The 26,511-nt window shown below is 40.1% G+C and overlaps 2 protein-coding genes across 2 annotated transcripts in view; one reads left to right on the top strand and one right to left on the bottom strand.

Annotated features, from left to right (window-relative positions):
- dlst (dihydrolipoamide S-succinyltransferase) overlaps positions 1-12,801 on the bottom strand; it is a 38,323-nt gene extending 25,522 nt beyond the window's left edge. The window contains exons 1-2 of the mRNA XM_080202311.1: positions 12,692-12,801; positions 1,047-1,071 (exon numbers count right to left, since the gene is read on the bottom strand). Of these exons, the coding sequence (XP_080058437.1) occupies positions 1,047-1,071; positions 12,692-12,766 (100 nt within the window). The 5' untranslated portion in view covers positions 12,767-12,801. The remainder of the gene's footprint in view (positions 1-1,046; positions 1,072-12,691) is intronic.
- Positions 12,802-13,411: 610 nt separating this feature from the next.
- The window catches only part of LOC145352214 (prospero homeobox protein 1-like), a 35,669-nt gene continuing 22,569 nt past the window's right edge, over positions 13,412-26,511 (top strand). Inside the window, exons 1-2 of the mRNA XM_080201950.1 lie at positions 13,412-13,500; positions 24,519-26,297. Of these exons, the coding sequence (XP_080058076.1) occupies positions 24,675-26,297 (1,623 nt within the window). The 5' untranslated portion in view covers positions 13,412-13,500; positions 24,519-24,674. The remainder of the gene's footprint in view (positions 13,501-24,518; positions 26,298-26,511) is intronic.

Genomic DNA, 26,511 nt, shown 5'->3' with positions numbered 1-26,511 from the left:
ATATGCTAACATGGCAAGTACCCTGATCTCGTGGCCTCGACTCACTTCCATTCTAAACTGGAAAGAGTAGCTCCAGGTAGTTTAAGCAGTCATCATAGATGAAACTCCCTGTAGACATGAACCTGCATCTTCTTAGTAGCAAGATAAGTTGAAGCTGCTAGACATTATGTTACCCAATAGTCAGTGCTAGGAATACAACGATTTTAAAGAAATATTGCATGACAAATCATACATCTATCCTGAAAACACGGAGGAATTCTATCCTTAGATAATTCAATCACCATCCCTTTAGTCAAGGTGAATCTATTTCAGAACAAGTTACATCGAATATAGACAATATCAAGGATGTTAGATAAAATTACACGCTCAAAGATTTATGTGGGTTCTTCCCAGAGTGTTAAGTAATGAACAAGTAGTACCAAACCCAACAGTTCAGCTTATCAGATCACGCCCACTTTTCTGCCATGTTTCACCAGAAGAATACCAGAACCTCCACCATCTAGTTCCGTTTGAATATCATCAATTTTCCAGCTGGTATGTTTAACTCTCCACATAAAAAATTCAATTCAATGTCTAATTCCTGGTGCCAATAAAACTCCTCAGCCATTTTTAGAGTTTTTTAAAAATAGAATCCTTTCCGAGAAAAATTTTCTGATCAGCTCCATTAGACCATACTGAGTTGATGGCAAGCATCCAGATGACCTCTACTAAGTGCAGTGAAAACTATAATTTTGAGACAGCCTAAAAGCTATACTGAGTTGCACAAACCTGAGATGTCATACTGCCAATTGTCTATTCAGCATCTTCATAACAGGCTGATGTAGGGTACCTTAAACAAAAAGTAACCTCTTTTTCTCTTTCAATTTTTCCAGAAGTGCAAACAACTTTTCATTTAAAAATAATCTTTCTACATTGAAGATCTCAGTTGATTATAATCACTTGAGAGAAAACACAGTAAGTAACTCTATGGAGAAGTTACTTCCCACTTTTGTAGGGTGAAACAGGACCAGAATGTAAAATTTCATCATTGAGAAGGATAAACTCACCTCTGTACCCTTGTAAGGCATCACCCTGCAGTGAGGAAGAAATGGAAAGAGAAACATTTTATTGTCAGATCAGATCCTTTTCATAACCGGTCATCCTAATTGCCAAACCAACAATTAAATGCTGATACATGATATACAAGGCTGAAACTTTGAAAATTAATTCCTTGTTTCATTTTTATTAACCCTGAAATAAACGATTGTGCAAAGTGTAATCTGCACATCATGACAAGAATGGTTATATTTCCAAACTGCCACTATATTACTGTTGGACCCAAAGGTGCAAGAGTTAATTCGATCTTGAAACTTCCAACTCTCTACAGAGAAGTTACTTCCCAATTTTGTAGAAACCATGGAATTTTGCAAATATTGTGCTTCTCCATCCAGACTTTCCATATCCCTTGATTTGTCCCTCTTTTGAAATGGATGCAACTGCAGAATCAACCTCGACATCAAAATCAGTTACTCCTTTTGATTACCTCATATCTTTTTTTCCTGCATTTGTTTTATTTTCAAAGTCATGACTGATTCAGTTTCAGTAATAACTTGCAGTACATATCCTAGTATTTTATTACTAGAGCAAAAAGCAACAATTAAAATTTCAAATGTACTTCTGATGAAAGGTCATCGACCTGAAACACTAACCACTTCTCTTTCCATAAATGCTGCCAGATTTGCAGATTATTTCCAGCATTTTCTGTTTTTATTTAAGATTTCCAGCACTCTCAGTGGTTTGCTTTGTTTCAAAGTGTGTGATTGGCTGTAAAGTGCTTTGACACATCCTGAGGTTATGAAAGATGCCATGTAAACATGAGTTCTTTTTACTTATTCTTGAGTGTCAGCCTGGTTCAACTAATAGACCTTACACCCGAGTCACAAGATTCCAGGTTCACTCCAATCCAGGACTTGAACACAAAATCAAAACTGATTTTCCACAGCTGAAACTGTGCTGAGATACAGCACTATTGGAGCGGCTGGTTTTCAGATGAGACATTAAACTGAGCCCCACCTGCTGTTAAAATGGATGCAAATGATCCCATAGTACTATTTTGAAGAGAAGCATGGATGAAATTCAGAGAAGATTGAGGAAGAACTAATTAGTTCCAGAACTGAAAATAGATCAAGCATCCATTGAATAGATCATCTGGTCATGACTACATTGCTGTTTGTGAGAGTTTGCTGTGCGTAAATTGGCAACTACATTTTATACATTATAATGAGTACACTTCAAAAGTACCTAATTAGCTGCAAAACACTGACATTTAATCGACTGCATTAAAAATGGTACGGGAGCTTTGTTTAAAAGAGTCATTTGTAAAACATGGACTGGATTTTGGAATGCAAATTGCTAACAAAAAGCACAATTGAAAACAAAGGTTTTAAACTGTGATGTTGGGAGTTTGGAAACACTCATGTGACAATCATCTGGAGGAATTCTGAAGAGAAATCAACAGACATCAACTTGGGTTCAGAGCAGAGTGCATGTATTTGACCACTTCAAAGGGACTGTGTGTTAATGAGACCATCAAAGATATACTTTTTAAACTGTCTTAAAACCTGTGTGTAATTGTTCAGCTAAGGGGGAGTAAAGGAGTATATCGTAATACAACTTTTCCGTGTTTAAAACTAATTAGCAGTCCTGTGACTCTGTTCCACCACATTTTATTAAAAGTAATGAACTTTTGAGCCAGTGTTTTATTCTGGGATCTTCCTACCCAGTTAGATCAACCTGGATTGTAACATGTCCTATATAAAGTCAGAGAGATTTAGAGGGTATATCTTCCCAAAGTCACTCCCAATAAATTGTTAGACTCTAATTCATAACCAAAGGGAAAGAATTTGCAGCAACTATTCAAACAAGGCAAAGAACGTTCTGTACTTTCATTTATTTGCAAGAGATGGAAAGCAGCAGAATAGCAAGTTTATAAGTCACAATCAAGATATGAAAGAAGAAAATTCGTCAGCTGACTAAAGTAATTTTTTGTGCTTTTCAAAATAGACGATTGCTGAGCTGATAAGGTGTCTCCAGCTGGTTACATGATGCCTTCCAGCAATTTCAAACTAACAATGGTCCAGTGGGCGATGGATCTGCTCCAGCCAACTTTGAACAAAGTTAATCCGAAACCAGCGTCTCGAAGAACAACAGGAATTCTCACTCCAATTAAACACCTCAAGATTCCAGCCATCCTTTGTCCAACATTGAGGAGGTATGTCATATGATTGCCTCCTGTATCACTGTATAGTAATATTGTGGAACTGAACTCTTGACAGTTTCTGACCTCCAATGCAAACAAAACTCTTGGCAATAGCCCATGCTGTCTCCCATCAAGCCAGTGACAGCAGAAAGATCTCTGGCCCTCATCAAATCTGCCCACTACTGGAACTCTGCAATTCATGCTATCAAACCAACTCACTGCACTTGCCCTTCTCCTGTCGTGGAAATCTTGCTCTGGAAAGACAGATCACTCTACAGCCAATCTCCTGTTGCAAGGAACATTTTAGCTGACTTTTGATTCTGGACACATGTAAAACCCCAACTTGTATTTTATTGTGGTCATGCCCTAACCCTCTTCCTTCAATCCCATTTAACACAAGTGTGCAAAAAGGGATGAACATTGAAAAACCCATCTTGCGCATGTGTGTGTAAAAATAAACCAACTCTTGTTATTCCATTTTACATTGAGTTGAGGTACAAATTATACACAGAGGACTGGGATATTCCAAATTTGAGGCTGGGGTAAAATATATAAGCTCCCGCTTATAAAGGGGGAACTTAGAATAATTAAAACACCAATTTACTGATGGGTAGAGAGTGGGGAAATCAGGGCAGTTTATACCGACCCCCTCTTGTGCATGACATAATTCACTGAAAAACTCATTGCCTGAATAACCTATTCATTATTTTTGAAGTTAACTTTATTGCCTTTAATTATTTTATACATTGTCTTGAGCCAGAGGAAATGGCTGTAATCAGCTGCACAACAAACTGCATTCTTAGCATCACAATCATGAGTCAGGCACAATTCTACTCAGGAAACAGACATGCTCCACGCGTTTCCACACACAGTACTACTTAGTTTCTGCAATTATGTTATATTGCAGAGCTGGGCAGAAAAGTGGCAGATGGAGTTTAACCCTGATAAGTGCAAGGTGATTCATTTTGGTAGGACAAACTTGAATGCGGATTACAGGGTCAACAGCAGGGTTCTGAGGAATGTGAAGGAACAGAGAGATCTTGGTATTCATTCTCACAGATCTCTGAAGGTTGCCACTCAAGTGGATAGTGCCGTAAAGAAGACTTATAGTGTGTTGGCGTTTACTAACAGGGGTTTGAGTTTAAGAGTCGTGGGGTCATGCTGCAACTATACCAGATGTTGGTGGGACCACATTTGGAATATTGTGTGCAGTTCTGGTCACCTCACTATAAGAAGGACGTGGAGAGAGTGCAGAGGAGATTTACCAGGGTGCTGCCTGGTTTGGAGGGTAGGTCTTATGAGGAAAGGTTGAGGGAGCTGGGGCTTTTCTCTTTAGAGCGGAAGAGGATGAGAGGCGACTTAATAGAGGTTTATAAGATGATGAGGGGGATAGATAGAATGGATGCGTAGAGACTATTTCCTCGGGTGGATGTAGCGGTTACTAGGGGGCATAACTTTAAGGTTTGTGGTAGGAGATATAGGAGGGATGTCCGAGGTAGATTCTTTACTCGGAGAGTGGTTGGGGTGTGGAATGCACTGCCTGCTGTGATAGTGGAGTCGGACACTTTAGGAACTTTCAAGCAGTTATTGGATAGGCACGTGGAGCACATCAGAATGATAGAGAGTGGGATAGCTTGATCTTGGGTTTGATCATAGCTCGGCACAACATTGAGGGCCAAAGGGTCTGAACTGTGCTGTACTGTTCTATGTTCTATTCAGTCACATGTTTTCAATATCATAAGGAAATACTGCCTCAATTATAATTTTAAGGTATTGCTCTTTGTATTCTCTCCTGTACTAGTCATGATGTGGAGATGCCGGCGTTGGACTAGGGTAAACACAGTAAGAAGTCTGACGACACCAGGTTTAAGTCCAACCGATTTATTAAATAACCGATAATAAATCGGTTGGACTTAAACCTGGTGTTGTCAGACTTCTTACTGTGTTCTCTCCTGTACACCAGTGGCAATAAATCCGTAAGCAGTCTGAGGGTATTGCCTTGTGGGATGTGACTGAAGGGCTTGGTATGTAGCTGTACCGTAGTTTAATCTGAAGTATCACAATCGTATCCAATTGCTATTTCAACTGGATACTGATCTGACTAAGAATCCCAATTTACCTGATTCTCGAATGGAGGCCAGGAACTGCAAGTCCCAGATCCTTCTGGAGTTTCCATGCAATAAATAGGGTACAAGCAAGCTGTGCATGCACTGTCCAGAGTTTGAGATTTTTGCGCCAGCAACGAGTGGTATGGGTGTGTGGTGGTGGTGGCACAATAACCTGATCACAGAACCCACAACTTGGGCACCACAATCAGGGAATCTCAGGATAAGGTGAGAGTGTCCAGGAAATCCCTGGGAGGTGAACAGTTGTTGAGGCAGTCTGCGTCAGAGCAGCTTCAAGAAGATTCAGAGATTTGTTATCAAAAATGAAAAGTCTGGAATCTCTTGCAAGGGAGACAAAAGTTTCAATGGGATTGTGTAATTCACAGTGGATATTGAGGTCTGGGTAAGTTGCTGGGAAATCCATGGGATGTGTCTTGGTTATACCTGCCATTTATTGCGTAATGAGATATGTTTTCATATTGATTCTGAATGTACAAGATATATATTGTAAATTGATTTCCTTTCTGACTTTGTGTGGTAAAGTTTTATTTTGCTTGTTCAAAAATTATGCCATCTTGTGGCTTAATTCTTTTAGCAAATACCTTGGATCTCAAGCTTTGCCTGCTTTAAATAAAAGATTACTGGTCCCCATCTGGATCATACCAAAAGCTTGGGAATCTGGTTCAGAATTAAAACATAGTGGGTGCTCATGCAGGATTTAGAATCCACAGATAAATGAGTGCTGGGCGTTGTGAAGGTACAGGTTGATAAGATATGCACGATGAATTTTACTGTACTTACTGAATAGCGAACAGCTTCGTCAATCACTGACTTTTTAGAGGGGGAAGATTTATCCCTGTGTGGTTTGCAACAATTAACCAAGATTAGATTAATCGCTTTAGCAGAAGAACTAAAGAGTTAAAAGTAGCCACTGACAAAGCAGGCACAAATGACGTAATAGCACAGCATCTGGATGGAAGAAGGAAAAGGTAATCCAGATGGCAATTCAATTACAGACGCAGCAGCTTGAGACAGAAAAGGAAATGAAAAAGCTTGAACTGGAAAAGAGAAGAAAAAGAGAAATAAAAGTGTTAATTGTTTTATTTTTCTGATTTTGTACAGCAAAGTTGAGTGTTTCTTCAAAAATCGTGCAATCTTGTGGCTTTATTCTCTTAGCAAATACCTTTGATCTCAAGTTTTTGTTTACATTTTAAACAAAAAATTAATGGCCTCTAACCAGATTGTACTAAAAGCTTGGGGATATCGTCCACGATAGTAACAATCCCTTCCAATACTTCCGATTTAAAACATCATACTCAATCTACAACCTCTTCAGGGCCTCACCTGCCCCCCCTCCTTATAATCTCCTCCATACCTACAGCATTTCCTCAACACTACATTTGACCAATTCTGGCCCTCCTGTGCATCCCACCTCACCCTGTTTGCCCCACAATTGGTGATAATTCCTTCAGATGTCCAGTAGACCAATAAGAAATAGCAACCAACAAATAAAACTCTTTTGCTGACAATATAAAAACACCTCGAATTACCTTTACAGTACTTTTCAGACAGTTAAACATTTCAACTAACCATTGCTACAAGCTCTGCTTACCATAACCTTGAAAGAAGTATGTCATTTCTGTTAACCCAAACAGGTAACATAGATGTGCTGATGCCCATTTCCTTACAGCAATATGGGGATTTTTATCCAACATTGAGAATGAGGGGAATTAAAGATGCAGTACTCCCTTTTTCTTGAATCCCTGAAATTAGATGAGTACAGCACCACAGGAGATTCCCTGTCAATCATGTCTGACCCTAAATTTGACCCCAAGTAACTTCTGAATATAGAAGAAAATAAGTCAAAATGTTTATTCTGTTTGACTTGATTGTCTGGTGCCAAAGTGGGAGTGGTGCAAATCAACACATTCCAATGCATGCCCACTGCATTCTGTTCATACAAACTTCACATGCAGACTTGATTAGAAAATGCCTCCAGAAAATACCTGGCCACCTCTGAAGTATTAATTTTATGTTCAGATACTACCCATTATGAAACCATCGCCAATAGCCACTAGTGTAGCTATGCTCATTCACCATTCAGCTAATTCCTCTTCCCTAGTCACAGAATATAAAGAGGCCATTTGCCATTTTCACAACTTTTTGACCTTGGTCTCATCATTCACCAAAGCTCTTTAGTTCAAATTGACAACATTGCCTGCTTAGTCTCTACTGAGGACTGTTACGGTGCAGCACCTGACCCATTTGAACAAAACAATCATAACATTAGAAAGATAAAGACATATCCCGAGACTTTTAAAGGCACAGTGAGCTGTGAACAGTCATCTGCAAGAATCAATGAAGATGTCAAACAGGTGCCAGCCAATGACCACCATGCACCCCCAGCAGAAATCAAGGGTCATAGGGAGCAAACAGGAGAGTGGATTTGACACTAAAAATTAGCCATGATCATACTGAATGTGCTAAATAGTTTACTCTTGCTACATTATGTTCTCTAGACTGTTACTCTTAACTTTCTGTCTTCCCATAATTCACCCTTCATAAACTCCAACTTGTCCAAAACACTACTACACCCATCCTGCTGAAACTAAGTCCCTCACCCTTGCTGACTCATACAGAGAATAGGGAGTTCCTCAGTCAATCATGCAATAGGGCTTTTCTGTGATCTTTTGCAGCTCTATAAGTGCACCTTGCCTTCACTAACTACAAGAACCTTCAGTTGCCTTCAGTGGGATTCCTTAGATATCTTTAAAACCATCTAAGACTCACCTCTGAAGAAGCTTCCAGTACTATTCTAACCTCTCCCTTTCCAGTTTGGTATCCATTTTCTTTATACCCAGTTGTGAAGCATATTCTGACTTTTATGTTAAAAGCCTTCTCTTAGTCAGGATTGAGGGTGACTTGCTTCCACTCCACTTTGATAGGTTTGAGATGGCCAAGTCTAATGTGCAGTCAACAGACTCTATTAAGATATCATATAAATAAAAGCTGTTCTTCCACATTCCACAAAACAGGAAAACTTCAACATCAAACAAAAGTGCCCAATATTCACTTGTAACTTTAACAACAATTATACGCAGACTATTCAATGAGAGGATCACAACCAATTGGATTTGCTCACATTCACATTCAACCGATTTATCTGCTACTCAGCAATGGAGCACAGAGGTCAGACAACTGTATCGTTAAGGTTTCCCTCTGTAAAAATAGATTACTCAGTAGAGGCTGTTGAACCTGGCAGCATCTTCCTTGTCTGTACAGCTCAACTACTCACTGCATTAACTTACTGAGCTATTGCGAGATCCTCAAAACGGCTTTAACAGAATTTCAATCGAGGAACAAAAATTGGACTTAAACCTGGCGTTCTGTCTGGAGACAATACACATCTCTTTAACCTATGTTAGTGCTATCCCCACTCACACTGTCTGCATCTTTAAGACTTGCATAGCAGGTTAGCTGCAAAGACTTGCATTCTAATCAGTATTCTGTAAACTGTGTGTGTCTTTATATGCCTTTCTCGGATCAGAACCTTCCACACACCTGATGAAGGAACACCATTTCCGAAACCTTGTGGGATTACTATCAAATAAACTGGTTGGACTTAAACCTGGCGTTGTGAGACTTCTTACTACTGTGAAGAACCAAGAACTCACGTCAAACACCACAGTGACAGCCTTTTTCCACACTTCTACTGTTCATATTCTGGCAAAGACAATTTAAACGCTGTTCCAATCACACTTGTAAAATGAACTCCCATATTCCTGCAGAAGAATAACTTACGTAAGTCTAAAATTCTACTGTTGATAAAAGATCACAAATAAAGCAATAGCACTTATGGAGAAAAGCTCCCTTTAATCAAACCCTCTTGCGTGAGGCATTAAATCAACACAGAAAATTTTTGAAGCAAAGGTGTGTTCTCCTGATGTCCCAACAAATATTTATCCCTCCAACATCTGGTCATTGTTATCTATTGGACATGGCTGTGCACAAATTTCAATAGTGACTACACTTCAATAAATACTTAATTGGCCGTGAAGCAATTGGAACATCTTACAGTTGTGAAATAAGAGATAAAAATGAAAGTCTTCTGCTTTTCTTTCTACTGAGCTTAACCAGCAGTGATCAATTCTGATTTCTTGCTTGATTTAGCTGAGAATGTGTTCCCTCAAAAGTGTGGCTTACAAACCACTTCCAAACAAATAGCACAAATGTGAACTAAGAAACCAGTCACCTGTGCCATGATTACCAGAGGCCACATCAGCCCCACAATACCCCACTGAAGTGATCAACATAAAACTTTTAAACTGACAGATTTCCCTGTAGTACACAGCACAACACCCTTCCACTTCTAAAGTTCCATTGCATTCTATTAAACATGCAAATACTGAACACAACAATCTAACCAAGCTACAAAGGCTGATTTTCATTCAACATTTATAATCAATGATTGACATTGTGAATAAACACACAAAAAGACATAAGGATATCCTTCATTTGTCATTAGTTCATCATACACATTGGAACTCAGTGATGGAAAATGACATGAAAGATGATGCAGCCAGCTGTACTCACTGAGTCACAGAAAATAGAAGCCAAGCAGTTTAAAAATCATTCTACACATGTTGGCAATAATCCTTGAGAAGCGCCAAAGTCAAAATTAAGTAACTTGATGAGTTAACAAAAGCGGTCCCCCTATAATGACAGCTGTCGGAGATAGTGGTCCATAAATAGTGTTGTAATTTATCTATACAATATGCTAACAAAAAGTGCAGAGGCATTGATTACATCAATTAGTGACAGAAAAACAGTGGCTTACTCCAAACATAATCAATTCAAGAAAGAGTATAACCAACTCCCCTGCCACTGCTTAATCTACTGCCCAAACATTGCCACTGAAAATATTACAGCTAACAGATACACGTAGTTCATTATCTCAGCTTTACATGTTACCGGAGTGTAGACCATCATAAAATCAACCAACTGGCAAAGAAAGTCGGTCCCAGAACTAAAATGGAGATAAATCCCGAGAAAATTTCTCAGCATACCTATAATAGCCTCACAGCAAGTCACCTCATTCTCAACATAGACAGCATGCAGCACAAAAACTAACTGGTATTAATAAAAGTAGATTCACTTCAATAGCTGCTCTATAATTGAAATTTTCTAGCCAACAAACATTATGTTAATTTGAACTGGTATATTTTCCAACCTGTATTTTGGGAATAGACTATTGAGATTATGTCTATCCCTTATATATTACAATCACACATTAACACGTTTTATCACTGTTCAAGTTAATGATTTTGCAATACAAGAAAGAAGATCCATCAAGTACATAGTAGCTGATGTCCTTTAACCACTTCTAGTAATTATCAATGATTTTGAAAAGAAAGCCAACACCACTTAAACCGTCAATGTTCACTCAAGTACTTTATTTCCGCAAATAAGCTATACTGAAAATTAAAACTGGGCTAGCAAAAAGCAAAAGAAAGCAATCATATCAGTGGCTGCTCCAGTATGATTATACAGATATACAGAATGATTGCACAGAAAGACATTGCGCGTTGTCAGGCCCGAGTGAGTGAATTTCTGGAGCAATTCAAAAATAAATCCCACTGATCTCCTCCCACTTGGCATCTGACTGTTTAACTATTTATCCTCAGAACATGGCTCACAACTGCAAATTTATTTATAAAATTTATTTATAAACATCTTTATTCTAGAATGCGGGAGGGACAAGTGGGATTAGGAACATAACTTTGTTGAAAAGCAAGCGAGCTGAATCAGGTATGGCAGCAATTTATAATGAGAGGGAGTCTGATTCCATTTGCTGGACAGCCTTTGTTCAGTATGTAGCTAGAAGGAACAAAAACAAGCATATACTCTAACAAAAACAAGCAAATGCTTGTTATCAGGTAGGGTGAGCAGTCCACCCACATACAGACAATGAGATGATGGGGCAGGACACACACGAGGAGCAGCGGGGGGAGCACAAACGGGATGAGTACAGCTCCAACAAGCATGACACAATCCAGGACAAAGCAGCCCACTTGATTGGCACCCCATCCTCTCACACATTCTCTCTACTGCTAACGCACAGTGGCACCACCATGTACCATCTACAAGATGCAGCGCAGGAACCCACTAAGCCTCCTTAGCACCTACAAAACCTACAACCATTACCGTCTAGGACAACAGCAGCAAACACATGGAAACACAACCATCTGGAAGTTCTCCTCCAAGCCAATCACCATCCTGATTTGGAAATATATCATTGTCACTTTACTGTCATTGGGTAAAGATCCTGGAACTCCCAAACAGCTCCACACTAAACGGATAGCAGCAATTCAAGAAGGCAGCTCACCACTACCTTCTCAAGGGCATTAAGGAACAAACAGTAAATGCTCATCTAGCCAGCAACACCTACATCGCAATGAAAAACAAAAATCTCACACAGGAGGGTGAGCGTGTACTGCCCCCATCAGCGTACAACTACCCTGTGCGTGTACACGCGCACATATTGTTCCCCCCATACAATGGGCACAGCCTCCACCGCCCTCACACCCGCGGGCGCAGCCTCCACCGCCCTCACACCCACGGGCGCAGCCTCCACTGCCCTCACACCCGCGGGCGCAGCCTCCACTGCCCTCACACCCACGGGTGCAGCCTCCACCGCCCTCACACCCGCGGGCGCAGCCTCCACCGCCCTCACACCCGCGGGCGCACCCTCCACCGCCCTCACACCCGCGGGCGCACCCTCCACCGCCCTCACACCCGCGGGCGCACCCTCCACCGCCCTCACACCCGCGGGTGCAGCCTCCACTGCCCTCACACCCGCAGGCGCAGCCTCCACCGCCCTCACACCCGCTGGCGCAACCTCCACCGCTCTCACACCCGCTGGCGCGGTCTCCACCGCTCTCACACCCACTGGCGCAGCCTCCACCGCCCTCACACCTGTTGGCACAGCCTCCCCCGCCCTCACACCTGTTGGCACAGCCTCCCCCGCCCTCACACCACTGGCGCAGCCTCCACCACCCTCACACTGTGGGCGCAGCCTACCCCACCTTCACACCATGGGTACTAACCCCCTCCTCAACCTGTGCCCCTTCACCTCCTGTGTTGTGAGGGATAGATGAGCAGGGTGGGGCTACAACTGACAGACACACGGGGACTGCGCTGTGCGGCCTCCTTCCACCGTTGCCTGGGGGTGACAGCTTGTCCTTGGCCAAGGCCTGGGGCCTCCTCCAGTCTCTTCTCTCCCCCCCTCCGAGGAGGAACTCCATTCACCCCCACCCTCCGGGTAGGGGATGACCTCTGGCTGCCTTACCTGCAGGCCCCCGGGGTTGCGGCTGACGATGAAGCGGCTCAGGCTCCGAGCCAGGCACCGCGAACGAGACAACATGGCGGCAGCGGCTCGAGCGGCGACTGAAGCGGAGAACCGGAAACCAGCAGGGGAATACCAACAACATTAGGAAGGGGGGTGGCTGGCAGGAAAATATATTTTAAATTCCATCAACCGCAGCACGTTCACTTTATAAATATTAAATAAACTTGTTCTACTTTTATGTTTCTTCCCACCAGAAAACCAGATCAGTCAATATAAAATATGGCTATAATATTGGCTAAAATTATCACGTTTCACCTATTTCGAAACAATCGTTTGGTCCATGACACCGCCGGACTGTGCGAATGCTCACATTGAGAGGGGTGAAGATAAACCTAAATAATTTCTACACAGGTCTGTAGCAATCACTTTGGAACCTCTCTAAATAATGTATGAAATATCTGAAACCCACTCATATTTATATGTTAATTTATAACAGAATAGCGGCATTGTTTAGATTTTGACTCTTTGGAAATTTGCGCTTCCCCTGACCTTAGTTGTTTGTCCCGTCCGTCATCTGCATATATGCTAATTACTGTCGACCTACTCGAATTGGATTGGCTGGAGAGAACACGCCCCCTTTTCTCCTTTTAAGGTATGGAGATGAATGAGGACAGGTGTAGGTAGGTGCTCAGCCACAGAGTGTATCCACCAGGGGAGCAGCAACGTGAGTGTGGCTTACAGTAGCTGACCATCCTCATTACCAGTAGATAATGTTAATTATTGCTGTTGTTGAGATACTTCTAATCCTGGTACACAGCGCGTTTTTGTTTTTTTTAAAAACCTTATATATGTTTCTTAATCCGAATGAAACAGTTGATCTGCCAAGTTTGTGCGTGTAAGCCAGGGCGATTGTGAGATTTTTGCCTTATTTTAATATACTTTTAAGTGGTCTTTATTGACTGCATTTCTGTGTTCGCTATTATAAAGATATTTGTTCTCTTTAATAATTACATACCTCTCGTCCAGCATCCGTTTCTTCCTTGGCGAAGGGATCAATTCCGCTGGGCATTATTTCGTCGTGAAACAGTACAAAATAAAAGTCTGATTGTTCTTGGGAGTTGTTGAGTTTCCCAGATATTTTCTAAATTACGGTTGCGAGTTGTTCTTAAGTGCAGATATCATACCAGGTTTGTGCGTATATGTCAATGGCAAATAAATAAATATCAGAAAGTTGTTTCATGTACACAGCAATGGAATGACTTTGTTCGATGGTATTCAAGTCTTGTATTGATTTTTTTTTCCTTAAAAGTAAACCTTGGGTGCTTAAAATTTCGTCCATTGGCGATAGAGAAAATGCAAGTCAATATTCCTGGCCAGATCCGATCTGGGTTTGTCTTTTTAGTTTGCACATTTTTCTGATAGCAGACTGTATTACTGTTCAATGTCATCTTTTTAAAACGTTCCGCGCCTTACCTTTGCACAGGAGAAGCTGTCAGTTTGCGGGATTTAGTTAGTGCACTTACCTATACAACCCTCAGAATTAATACTCGATAAAAGCAAATTACTGAGGATACTGGAATCTGAAACCAAAAGAGAAAATGCTGGAAAGTCTCAGCAGATGTGGCAGCATCTGTAAGCTCTCTCCTTTCAGATACTGCCAGAGCTGCTGAGATTTTCCAGCATTTTCTCTTTTTAGTTTCTCTTTTGGCCTTAGAATTAATAAAATCATTTAAATTGTAATTATTTGTGAGGCCTGTTTCAAAATATGTACCTTTGGAAGCTTCTATTGAACCATGTCGTTTGTGATTGTGATCCAGTTGACATTTTTAGAGACAGGTATAATTCGATTTATTATGGAATCAATATAACAGTAACTGGACAGTGCAAGAGGGCGCCGGTTAAATGGCGATTTCAACTGGTTCGAAACCTGGTTTGGCTGTGTTGCAGGTTTTAAGTTGCTAATGTGACGGTGCCACAAACTGTTACTTGCTTCCACGTCTCGAGATGTCTCTTGGATTTAGCAACGGTTTAAAGAGTAGTTTTTCGATAATGATCGATGTGGGATTTAAATAAAACTGATATTAGCTAACAAGTTAGGTACATTGACGGGTATTCAGACACTTAAGAATTCCGAGTTAAATTTTAACGAGTCAGAAATAAAGCTAAATCCTTGAATGTAAAGTTGGTCCGCACGGAGAAGCGTGCAGATATATTATTTCTTTATTTTAAATGATTGATGTAATAATCTAGTAAACATGTGAATAATTATGTGTTACATTGCTTTATAAAGAACAGAATAACATATTATGGTTTGTATTGTAAAGTATTTCGCCAATAAGTATACGTGGGGTGTGTTGTGGACTTCATATAATTTGAAATCAACACTTGGTCGCAATTTACAGCCTGCAAATGTGGCATTAACTATTACATCAGTGTTACCGTCAATTAAAATATAAAATTTTATTACTTTATTCAAGTTTTACTTCATTATTTGGAAATATTTCTTGAAATAATCTGTTCAAGGGAGTGCCTCTGGGTTCGCATGTTAGTCATAGGAGATAGAACAAGCCCTAGTGTAGATTATTCTCCACCAACCTTTTGCCATCTCATTCCGTCCTCTCTATTACCGAGTCGCCTCCTGCAGTCTCGGTTTTCGGGTCCATTACAGGAATGACAGTTTCTTCATGTGTCAACATTTGCTAGTTCGTGGGCCTTTCCAGCCTGCGTAATGGCGGTGAACCATTGCAAAGCCGGCCTGGTCTTTTATCCAACTGGACAGATAAGTACTTGCTGCAAGGTCCATTAGAGGGTCAATCTGTCCCTTCTAACTCTACAGTGCGGAGATCAATTGTAATGTCCCTAACCCAGACCAACCAACCTAGCAGCAAAATAAAGCCAAAGGATCAAACCTGAGGAAGTCTTACTGACTCAAAACGTTGTTTATCTCTCTCCGCAAATGCTGCCAGACCCGCTGAGTTTTTCCAGCATTTTCCATTTTTATTTCAGATTTCCAGCTTTTGCAGTATGTTGCTTTTTATATCCCTGAAAGTTTCCTAGTTTGCATCGCACCACACCTACCCGAGATAAACTCAGTCAGCCAAAGGGGCGCTGTGTTACATTGGATTTCAAAGCTAGTTACTTTTTACGAAAAGGAATAAATAGCTTAGAAAACTTTTTGATCATTTCACTAATATTTTTTATTGGATAATTGGAGATTCCGTGAACCGCCCCGTTTTACATTAGTCTTTGACGTGAAGAGAATTATTTCGCTTCGTTAAAAGTCTTCTCAGTGTCCTGTCTCGTATCCTCTCACCCCTCGTATGAGAGGGATGTCTCAAAGAGTTCAGCATCTACACGACAGGACCGAGGAACCTTTTGGTTAAGATCAAGCCCAAGATTGGGTGCAATGCCTTCCCTTGTCAGCATGGATCTCGTAGGTCTGTTATGAATTGGATTAATTTTGAATATGGATTTTGGAGCAAGCAAAGAGATGGGTTCAGGTCTGTCCTGTCCACTCTGCTCATCGGCTTTGTAACTTAAAGAATGGAGTTTTTAAAAACAATTAAAAACTGACGAACTTTCAATCTCTTGTTTGCAACAAAAAAGGGGAAAGACTTGCGTTTTCCCTGCACCTTCCTTTTGGCGTCCCAAATCCTTAACAATAACAACTTGTAACTGGATACCGGGTGGTGTCAGAACTGGGGAATTGTCAATTGCAAACCCTTGTTCAAATGAGATGTAAGGATAAATCCAGCAAGTACAGGCCAGTCAGCGATGGGAAAGTTCTTAGCAGTGATAATCCAGGATAAAATTAATGGTCACTTGGACAGTTGTGGATTAATTAAGGGAAGTCCAGCATTTGTTGAATTTTTTGATGAGGCAACATGGAGAGTTGATATGGGTAAGGTCGTCAATGTTCTGACATAGACTGCCAAAAGCTGTTTCATAAAATGCAATATAGCAGACTTCTCAGCAAACATGGACTGAAGGTAGCATGGATACAAAACTGAACCAGTGTTTCAAACTGGAAGAAGATATATATAGTGGGATTCACCAGGGTGGGATATTATAACCACTCTTTTTCTTGATTTGTAACAATGACCTAGGCTTATGTGCACAAGGCCCAATTTCAGAATTTGCAGATGACAAACTTGGAAGTGTTGTAAAAAACCAAGGAAGTTATGGTGAACACTGATTCAGCCTGAACTGGAACATTGTGTCCAAATTCCAGGCACAACACTTTAGGAAGGATCTGAAGGCTTTAGAGAAAATGCAGAAACAATTTATGAGAATAAACTCAAGAGTGAGAGATTTCTGTTGTGTAGATATATTAGAAAACCTGAGGTTTTTCTCCCCAGAGAAGAGCATGTATTTTTAAATTCATTCATGGGATATGAGCGTCGCTGGCTGGGTCAGCATTTATTGCCCATCCCTAACTGCCTTCTATGTTTTAGGGCATTTAATAGTCAACCATATTGCCGTAAGTCTGGGGTTATCAATGGATTTTTATGACAATCAATTCACAGTTGGAGTTTTAATTCTAGATTTTTATTGAATTCAATTTTCCCCATTTGGGTCCCCAGATCTTGCTCTGGATCTCTGGATTACTAGTTAGTGACATATTTAGAATAATGAAAAATCCTGCCATCAAACTGATTGTTACAAAATGAAAAACTTCAAGCAAGGTGGCAGCACTGTTGATGCATCAATAAAAGGAAAGTTTACTTATTAGCCACAAGTAGGCTTACATTAACACTGCAGTGAAGTTACCGTGAAAAACCCCTAGTTGCCACACTGCGGCATCTGTTTGGGTTCGCTGAGGGAGAACTTAGTATGGCCAATGCACCTAATCAGCACATCTGTCAGACTTTGGGAGGAAACCAGAGCATCTGGAGGAAACCCATGCAGATACAGACAGAATGTGCAGACTCCACACAGTAACCCAAGCTGGGAATCAAACCCAGGTCCTTGGCGCTGTGAGGCAGCAATGCTAACCATTGTATTAACAGAAGACTTGCTTTAGAAAACACTGTGTTCAATTCACAACATGATCCATTTAGTGAGAATGTTGACAAATATTTGGTAGCAGGTAAGGTTTAATCACCCGCTCAGTATGTGAGCACTGTATGGTCCCATGCGTCACAGAATGGGAACAGAGTCAACTGAGCAATGGAGGGAAAGTTAGAATTGTACCAAAATGACAATGTTTTATTTAATTTATTATTGTCATATATAGGAATAAAGTGAAAGTATTGTTTCTTGCGCACTATACAGACAAAGCATACCATTCATAGAGTACATAGGGAACATGGAAAGCAGTGGGTGCAGAATATAGTGTTATAGTTATAGCTAGGGTGTAGAGAAAGATCAACATTAAAATAAGGTAGGTCCATTCAAAAGTCTAACGGCAACAGGGAAGAATGTCCTTCACTATAAGAGAAATCGGTAGGCAGTTCCATGTACTCTAGCCAGAGAACTGAAACAATGGTCTAAAAATAGAGAACAAACAATGTTGCATAAGATAGGCTCTATACTATCTTTCATTTTTAATATTATCTAAATTAACATTAAAATATAGTGTGAGTATTTACAACTATTTTGTTAAGTCCACAGGTCACAAAGAAAGCAATAAGGATAAGGAATATGGCCAAAGGCTTTCTAGTATATTTAGATCAGCTGTGTAACTGGGCAGACAATTATCACACATTGGCTGAAAACATATACGGAACAAGTAGGCAAAGAATGGAACAGAATTCACAGAGCATGAAATCACACAGAGACTCAAAGAACAAAAATAGGAAATGCTAGAAAAACTCAGCAGGTCTGGCAGCATCTGTGGAGACAGGGAGGAGAACTAATATTCTGAGTCCGTTTGACTCCTTTTCAGAGTTAAAGAGAGAGAGAAATGTTATATACTGTATAAGAGGAGGTGTAGCAGCTCTAGCAGGGTAACAATCAGTGATTAGTGGGAGTTAGGAGAGATTGCAACAAAGATGTATAGGTCACAAGACAGAAAAAAGCTCAAAGGAAACTTAGTGTAATGGCAGTAACCACTAACCCAACATTTCCAGTGTCAAAATGTTGTGATGAAGCAATTTTAAAGAGAAGGTAGTAGAACTCTGGGTATATCGTCAGGCCAATAAAGTGAATGTTGACAGAGGATTATGCTAAGGAATTATCACTATCAGATAACCCTTGACACAAAGAGGGACATCCTTGTATCGGGAGGATGTAGAAGACCAGATGATCACAAGTGGAAAATGAATGAACCAGAGAAAAAAATTGAGAAACTCAGTCTTTCCAAAGGGGGAAAAGTGGTTAACAAAGGAGCATAACTGATACTGCAGTGATTTTTCATTTTGCTAGTGTCCTATTTTTGATCTTTTTCTGTGGAAGCTTGTGGCTGTATTCACTTTATTTAGATTGCAACCTTGATTAAGTATGGAATCATATAAATTGGTCAGCTAAGTATACAAATCTGTGTTTTATCCATTTATAAGGAGTAATTTTTCAATTTGTGCTGTCTGAGAGAGCCTCGCCCTCACAGAATATACAAAAAAACAAAGAAAAGTACAGCACAGGAACAGATCCTTCAGCCCTCCAAGCCTGTGCTGGTCATGATGCCCTAAATAAACCTTCAGTACTTACTCGGTCCATATCCCTCTATTCCTTCCCTGTTCATGTATCCATCCAGATGCCTCTTAAATGTTACTAATGTGCCTGCTTGTATCACCTCCTCTGGTAGCACATTCCAGGCACCCACCACTCTCTGCATGAAAGACTTCCCCTGCACATCTCCCTTAAACTTCCATGTCCTTCCGGTAGTGTGGTGACCAGAACTGCACATTATACTCCAAGTACGGTCTAACCAAGGTTTTATATAACTGCAACATGATTTCCCAACTTTTGTACTCAATGGCGTAGCTGAAGGCAAGCCTTCAGTCATATGCCTTCTTAACCACGTGGCCACCTGTGTTGCCACTTAGGGAACAATGGACCTACATGCCCAAATCCCTCTATGTTAATGTTCCTAAGAGTTCTGCATTTACTGTTAATGTTCTTAAGTGTTCTGCCATTTACTATTAATATTTTCAATGTTTCTGCACATTAATTTTCAGCCACCAAGAAAGTGTGTATAGAGAGAGCCCCGGTTTCTGATTGTTATCACTCTGAGTACAAAGAAGAACATGAGATTCATACCATTAGAAAACAAGAAAACATAAAAACATTTATGTTGTATAAATTTGTAAAATTTCCTTGGGGAATTCTGGGTTCTAAATGCAAATATTTGCCAGTCTCTCACCTCCTAAAATATTATTTTTTTTAAAAAGTTTTCTCCTACTATTGAAAGGTGTAGTAGGCATGACACTCACCTTTTTGCTGTACAATCACAGAGGGCAGGCAAACCTCATACAGTATGAGCTTGAGACTATTAAAGTATTCCTAATTGTTATTGTTTGAAAAGAGACATTGGTGGATTATATGAGATAAGCAAGGGAGTGAAATCTTCCATTTTAATTAATTCTTCTAATTAATATTTATAATAAATGAAATTTGTAGTTTGCATACTGAGATATATATCCATCCAAAAGAGTCAGATACAAAGCACCACGTATTATATTCAATGCATTTATCAGCAAGAAACATACTTTAATAGTCAGTTGTGCAGCTATGGTCCATATCATTTTATGCTTAAAACTTCAATTTAGTTAATAGGAAATGTGAGTTTGTCTGGAGAGGCATATGGGGAAAACATATTTACTGAGACCAAACCACAATAAGGGAAGGACCTAATTGAGATATATAACACATCACGTAGTATAGATTAGGATAAACCCAAATATTATTTGAAAGTCAATTAGATTGGTAGAACCAAAGAGTGTAAATGTAAATCATTATAAAATAAATTTGAAATCAGTATGTATTTGAAAGAATTTCTTTAGTCAAAATATGATAAATGATTGAAATAATCTACCTGTTAAAATAATTTATTTTAATTTAAAATAAATGCATTTGGCCCTTTTAAATTTGGAACCAGACCAGGAGAAACAAGAAAGTAAGTGTCAATGGGATAAGTGAGCTTTTTCCATCCTTGACTTTTTCCTACTTTAACTGCATTAAAACCAAGTGTAATAGATGATTACATTTAGAAAACAAAAGCAAGTTATGAATAGCACAAAATAATATTTGTAAAATGGATTCCTGATGCCCCCTTTTAACAGATCTGAACAGACACTCTAGAGAAATTAAGGATATTGATGGCTGTAACAAAGGGCTTCACAAAGTGAGATACTATTGTTTAGATCCAACATGTTTGGTTCATTCCAAACCATTGCAGCCATACTGTTGCCAGTAGGCACTAAATAAAACTTTCCCCAGTATCTGAGTTAGCGCTATCTGTTGACGGGGAACAATTGTCGATAGAAAAGTACAGGAAGAGATTGACTGTGCTCCCAGTCAGGGATTGTCGGCAGTTTAGGAAAGCTGGTTCTGCGATGAAGTAAGAAGTAGATCCTGATTAATATAGTAATTAGTTCCTCCTTCTGGTCATTCCACTACTCCCTCCATTTCCCTCTCCCTCACCCTTCTATGTTCCATCTTTATGGCATCTGCCTGAACAACTTTGCCAATGTAAACTCATGACTGTAATTGTACAATTTAGCCGCTGTATTCCAGCAAATTTCCCAATGTTTTCTGATATTTTTCAATTGCCATTTTTTTCTCAATAACTAAAATTTTAATGACAAAATTAGGGGATTCAACAAAGTAAAATAAAAATAGAAATTTACACATTTCATGAATATCACATGAATAGATTTATTAAATGAGTTGTCTTTTATATTTGAAAATACCAGCTCCACCCAAAAGCCTGAACTTGAACTTAATATTTTTCCCCAGGGCTGTAACTTTGTGTTGCATTTGCTCTGTACAATCTGATCATACACATTGGCCAGAATTCTCCAAGTTAGATGCCCCACTACTGCTGCCAGCGAGAATGGAGAATTTGGTGCTTGCTCAAATCTCCATTCATTGCAGTGGGGCTGGAAATTCCCAGCCATGGGTGAGGTCAGAGAATTCTGGCCAATGTATCTAATAGCATGGTATGCATCAATACCAATCAATGAGTTGTATTGATGGAACATTTTTCACTAACTTCCAGAACGTCTGTTCAGTCATTTTGTTTCCAACTAATTTTGTAAAATAAGGAAATACAACAACTTATTTTTATATAGTACCTTTAACATAATGGAGCTTCACAAGAGCATTCTGAAACAAAATACGACACTAAGCTACGCAAGGAGGTATTAAGGCAGATGACCAAAAGTTTGTTGATGGAGTACAGAGATGGAGAGGTGCAGAGAGGGGATTTCAGAGCTTACAGCTAAGGGAATTGAAGTTACATTTCAAAAGGTTTACTTGGGGTAAATCAATTGTGAACTTTTCAAAAAAATAGAGACATTTGCACATCTATGTTTGAATGCTTGGAAACAATTACAGTGTTTTTATTATACACTTGCTATCACGTTTATGGGTTTTGGAAACCTTAGTGTATTAAGATTGAGGGAGAGAATGACTAAGATGAAAGGGAAAAGGGGAATGGGTATGTGTCTTCCTTCATTTAAACTTCAAATTTCAACAGAAAATACCAGTTTGATATTTAGAGTAAAATGGTTTGCAAGCTATGTGAATTAGGGGTAAATGTTAGACCGAAGAACCAGAAGGAGAATGGAATATGCTTGGAGGCAGTCCTGTGCTCTGGTAGAAATTGTGATACTCCAAGACAATAACTTGCCTTTATGTAATGTTTCCGTCCCCAGGCCATTCATAGCTGTGTCATCAAGCTAGATTTGACACCAAGCCACATAAAGAATTAATAGGGCAGATGATCAATAGCTTGCTCAAAGAGTTAGGTTGTAAGGAACATCGTAGGGGAGGAAAGAGAGAGGGAGAGGGGTGGAGGGAATTCTAGCACTTATGCTCTTAACAGCTGAAGGCACAGTGATTAAAATCAGGATTCGCAACAGATCAGAATTGGAGAAGTGCAGGTATTTCAGAGGGTTGCATGCCTGGAGCAGGTTAAGTAGTAAAGGAGGGGGCAAACCCCTGGAAGAATTTGAAAACAAAGATGAGAATTTTAAATCCAGTCATTGCTTAACCTCAGGAGCCAATTTTGGTAAGTGAGGGCAGGAGCGATGGAAGAAGAGGACAAATTAGGAAAGCAAGGCAAAGTTTTAGATTGGAATGTGGGAGCCAGCCAGGAATGCAATGAACTTGCCAAGTGTAGAGATGATAAAGGCACAGACAAAGGTTTCAGCAGATAAGTTGAGTCAGGGACAGAGTTAGTCAATAGTATGGAGGTGGAAATGAGTGATGGCATGGTTATGTGGTCGGAAGCTCATCTCAGAGTCACCAAGATTGCAAGCACTTGTGAATGGCCATGGGGTATGTGAGAAATGGGGAGGGGGTTGCCAGAGGAATATCCTGGAGTTTAACAGTACTGTAGCAAGTATGCTAGAGTTGGCAGAATGGGTGAGGAAAGGATCTTTTGATCTGCCATCACTGCAGAGAAGATCATTTGAATCTGAAGTTTGACACTCTTATAGATTCCTACTGCCTGTTGGTGGTGGTGTGGAAGTGAGCATGCCATTAACTGGGTGCGGAGGAGGGGGAGTAGTCATGACTGTTGCTGGATGTATATCTCTGCATTTCTTTCCATAAATTTGGATTTCTTCTTGTTTCAGCAACCGGGGTAACAAATGAAGAAAGATGGTTAGCTTTACAACAAAATAAGACATTAATAAATTGCAGAATGATCATACAATTGGCAAATAAATTTCAGTATAGGTAAGTGTGAGGTGGTCATTTTAGTTACATTAAGGCCACATACAGCTTCAATAATAAGTCTCAATGGGCTAATGAAGCTGAGGGATCTGGGATTATAAATACACAGATCCTCAAAAGAAGTGGTGCAGGTTAATAAGGCTTTAAAAAAAAGCAAACTAAAGCAGTAAGGCTCATTTCTAGCTAGATAGAATTGAGAAGCACAGTAGTTACGTAAAACCTATAGCGCAGACCATTATGGTATACTGTGGATTGTTCTGATCTGCAGAATATTAACAATAAGAATTAAAGAAGGTGTAAAGAATTATTCATAAGGTTGATGCAGTACAGCAAAGATATATTTATTAGGAACGGCTATTAGGAAGATCTTCTCCAGAAAAGAGAAGGCTGCGGGGTAGTGCTCTTTAAGGTAATGAAAAGGCTTGATGTCAAAAAAATGGTTATGGTTGAGGGGAGTGTTCAAAACTAGAGATCATAAACATAAGACAATCCACAATTTATCCAAAAAGCTAATCAGGGGAATCTTCTTTACTCAGAAGTGTGAGAATGTAGAATGCACAGTAACAAGTACTAGTTGAGGCAAATTGCATAGATTCTTTTAAGGGGGACAAAAACAGAGAACACTGGAAAAACTCAGCAGGTCTGACACCATCATCCAGACTCAAAATGTTGGCTCTATTCTCTCTCCACAGATGGTGTCTGACTTGCTGAGTTTTTCCAGCATTTTCTGTTTTTGTTTCAGATTCCAGCACCTGCAGTAATTTGCTTCATTTAAGGGGAAGCTGAATATGCACATGACAAAGAAGGAAATAGCAGGACGTATTGATGGAGTGAGATGAAGTGAGATGGAAGGAGACTTTTATGGAGCATAAAGGATCTATTGGGTTGAATGGCATGTCCCTACTGTACACTCCATGTAACCTGATGCAAATGCAAAACAGATTCTCTGAATAAAGTAACACCAGTCTCCTCTTTTGCCACACAGATCTCTAGTCTTCTTGCTGCTTTTGAAAGGATGCATCAGTAGGATTTTGAGGCCATGGGAGTGCCCGAGTACTGGAGTTGATACCTTTCTCTCCTTTAATTCAAAAAGTCAGGAACCCCTTTGATTTCTGTGTGTCCAGCCCCAGTAGTCTATGCTATGAACTTCAACATGTCTAAGCAGGATATTCACAATTCCAATAGCTGTTACATAGAAGGGGATAAAACAAATCAGCTTCCTCTGCGCCTGAAAAGAAACTTTTTCGAGGATTCTGTGTCATCATTATCCAGCAGAGCCATTGTTTCACAATTTCTAGACAAAGCTATCAAGAAAAATAATTCAACAGATCAACAGTTTTTCTTTCCGTCAAGCAATCTGCCCCATTCCACCACAGAATTGTATCAGGAGGACAGCAGCAATTGCTCCAAAGACAGTATACAGGAAGTTAGCTCACCTTTCAGTCAGCATCAAACCATGAACCACAGTGAAGGGGATCGATTGCGTGACAAACACTTGCAAGCAAAAAGGGCAAGAGTGGAGAACATCATCCGGGGAATGAGCAGTTCTCCAAATGCCATCCTCCTCAACAGTGAGCTGGAGAGGGAATGTGGCCAACAGCATGCAAGTTTGGGAGAGAAGTGCAAAGAGAATAAACGGAAGCAGAGGCTTCCTCAACAGCAGCAAAGGCAGGAAGCAAACCCCACGATACTTCCCAAATTAACCTCATCCCTAAAGAAGCACAGGCAGGATGAGTGCCATAGACTGAAGCAGCAGCTGCAGGACATGCAAGGAAAACTCCTAGAACTTCAGGAAAAGTTTCTCCAGGTATATGATGCCAGTGAATCAGAACAAGAAGACCAAGAGGACGTATCAGATTCTAGCTTCCACTTGGGTGGCCCCAATTGTAGTGAAGAGAATGGAGAAAATACTTCAGAAAGATATCTTTCAGACATGGACCAAGGTCTCTCCAATGACTATGTTCAATCATTTGGCCAAGAGAAAGAACTGACAACAGGCAAGGATGTGAACAAATATCAAGATATAGACAGAAAATTTAACAATCATAATCATTTTTCTCTCTCTCTTGTGAAGGGTGGATATCTTGCAGAGGCCCTTAAATATGAACTAACCAATGCAGTGGCTCACATTGTAGACTCAGCTGTGCAGTTGTTCTCTGTTAAATCTTCAAACATTACTTCTCGATCATTTCAAAGCCTGCCCGCCTCTCAGCCCAAGGGTGTTACACCTAATGAGAACACAAACTTAAGGACTGTCAGTCATGCATTTCAGTGCCCTGAAGATTCAATGATGATGCATAGATATTTTGACAACTCTCAAAGCTCTCATTCTTTTGACATTCAAGATCAGACAGAGGCAATACCCTTGGTAGTGAGAAAATCATCCCAAAGGCAACCTAGCATTGTTAGCCCAGCTATTAAACAAGCTTGCCACATGCCTAATATCAAGCCACCTTTAACATTAGCTCTAGGTTCGCAGATGCCTCTGACCGAATTGCCTGAACCTCTATTGAGATATGGAATACACAATGACATGGAACATAACCTCTCAGCTACAGCGAATGACACTGGGTCTTCTGAATCAACACACTTTTTGTGGGACACAGTCAAACTAAGGTCAAAGGTTACCTCGCATCATACAACTAATCAGGCGTACCCACACTTCCGACAAAATGCAGCAGAGAATCTCTGTCTTTCTCGCATCAAGTCTGAATGTGGAGACTTGCATTCCATGGCAGATGCCACTCCATACAAATCAGTTCACATATCCTTTTGAAGTGATTGCAGAATATAGCAAAAACCTTTCTGTTGCAAAATCAGATGTAACACACGACCCACAGAGTAAAGTTCTTCAATGTAATTAAACTTAAACCTCAGAGGACCGCCTTCTTCTGCACTTGTACAAGATTTCCATTCCTTCCCCAATGCCTCCACACCATTGAAGGCTCTTTGCATGTTCAGTACTAATGTTTTCAAAA

Source organism: Carcharhinus amblyrhynchos, chromosome 14 (genome assembly GCF_965287045.1).
Source record: "Carcharhinus amblyrhynchos chromosome 14, sCarAmb.v2.hapA, whole genome shotgun sequence".
Taxonomy (NCBI): Eukaryota; Metazoa; Chordata; class Chondrichthyes; order Carcharhiniformes; family Carcharhinidae; genus Carcharhinus; species Carcharhinus amblyrhynchos.
The sequence above is the reverse complement of the archived record's forward strand: the minus strand, read 5'-3'. Positions and strand labels throughout refer to the sequence as shown.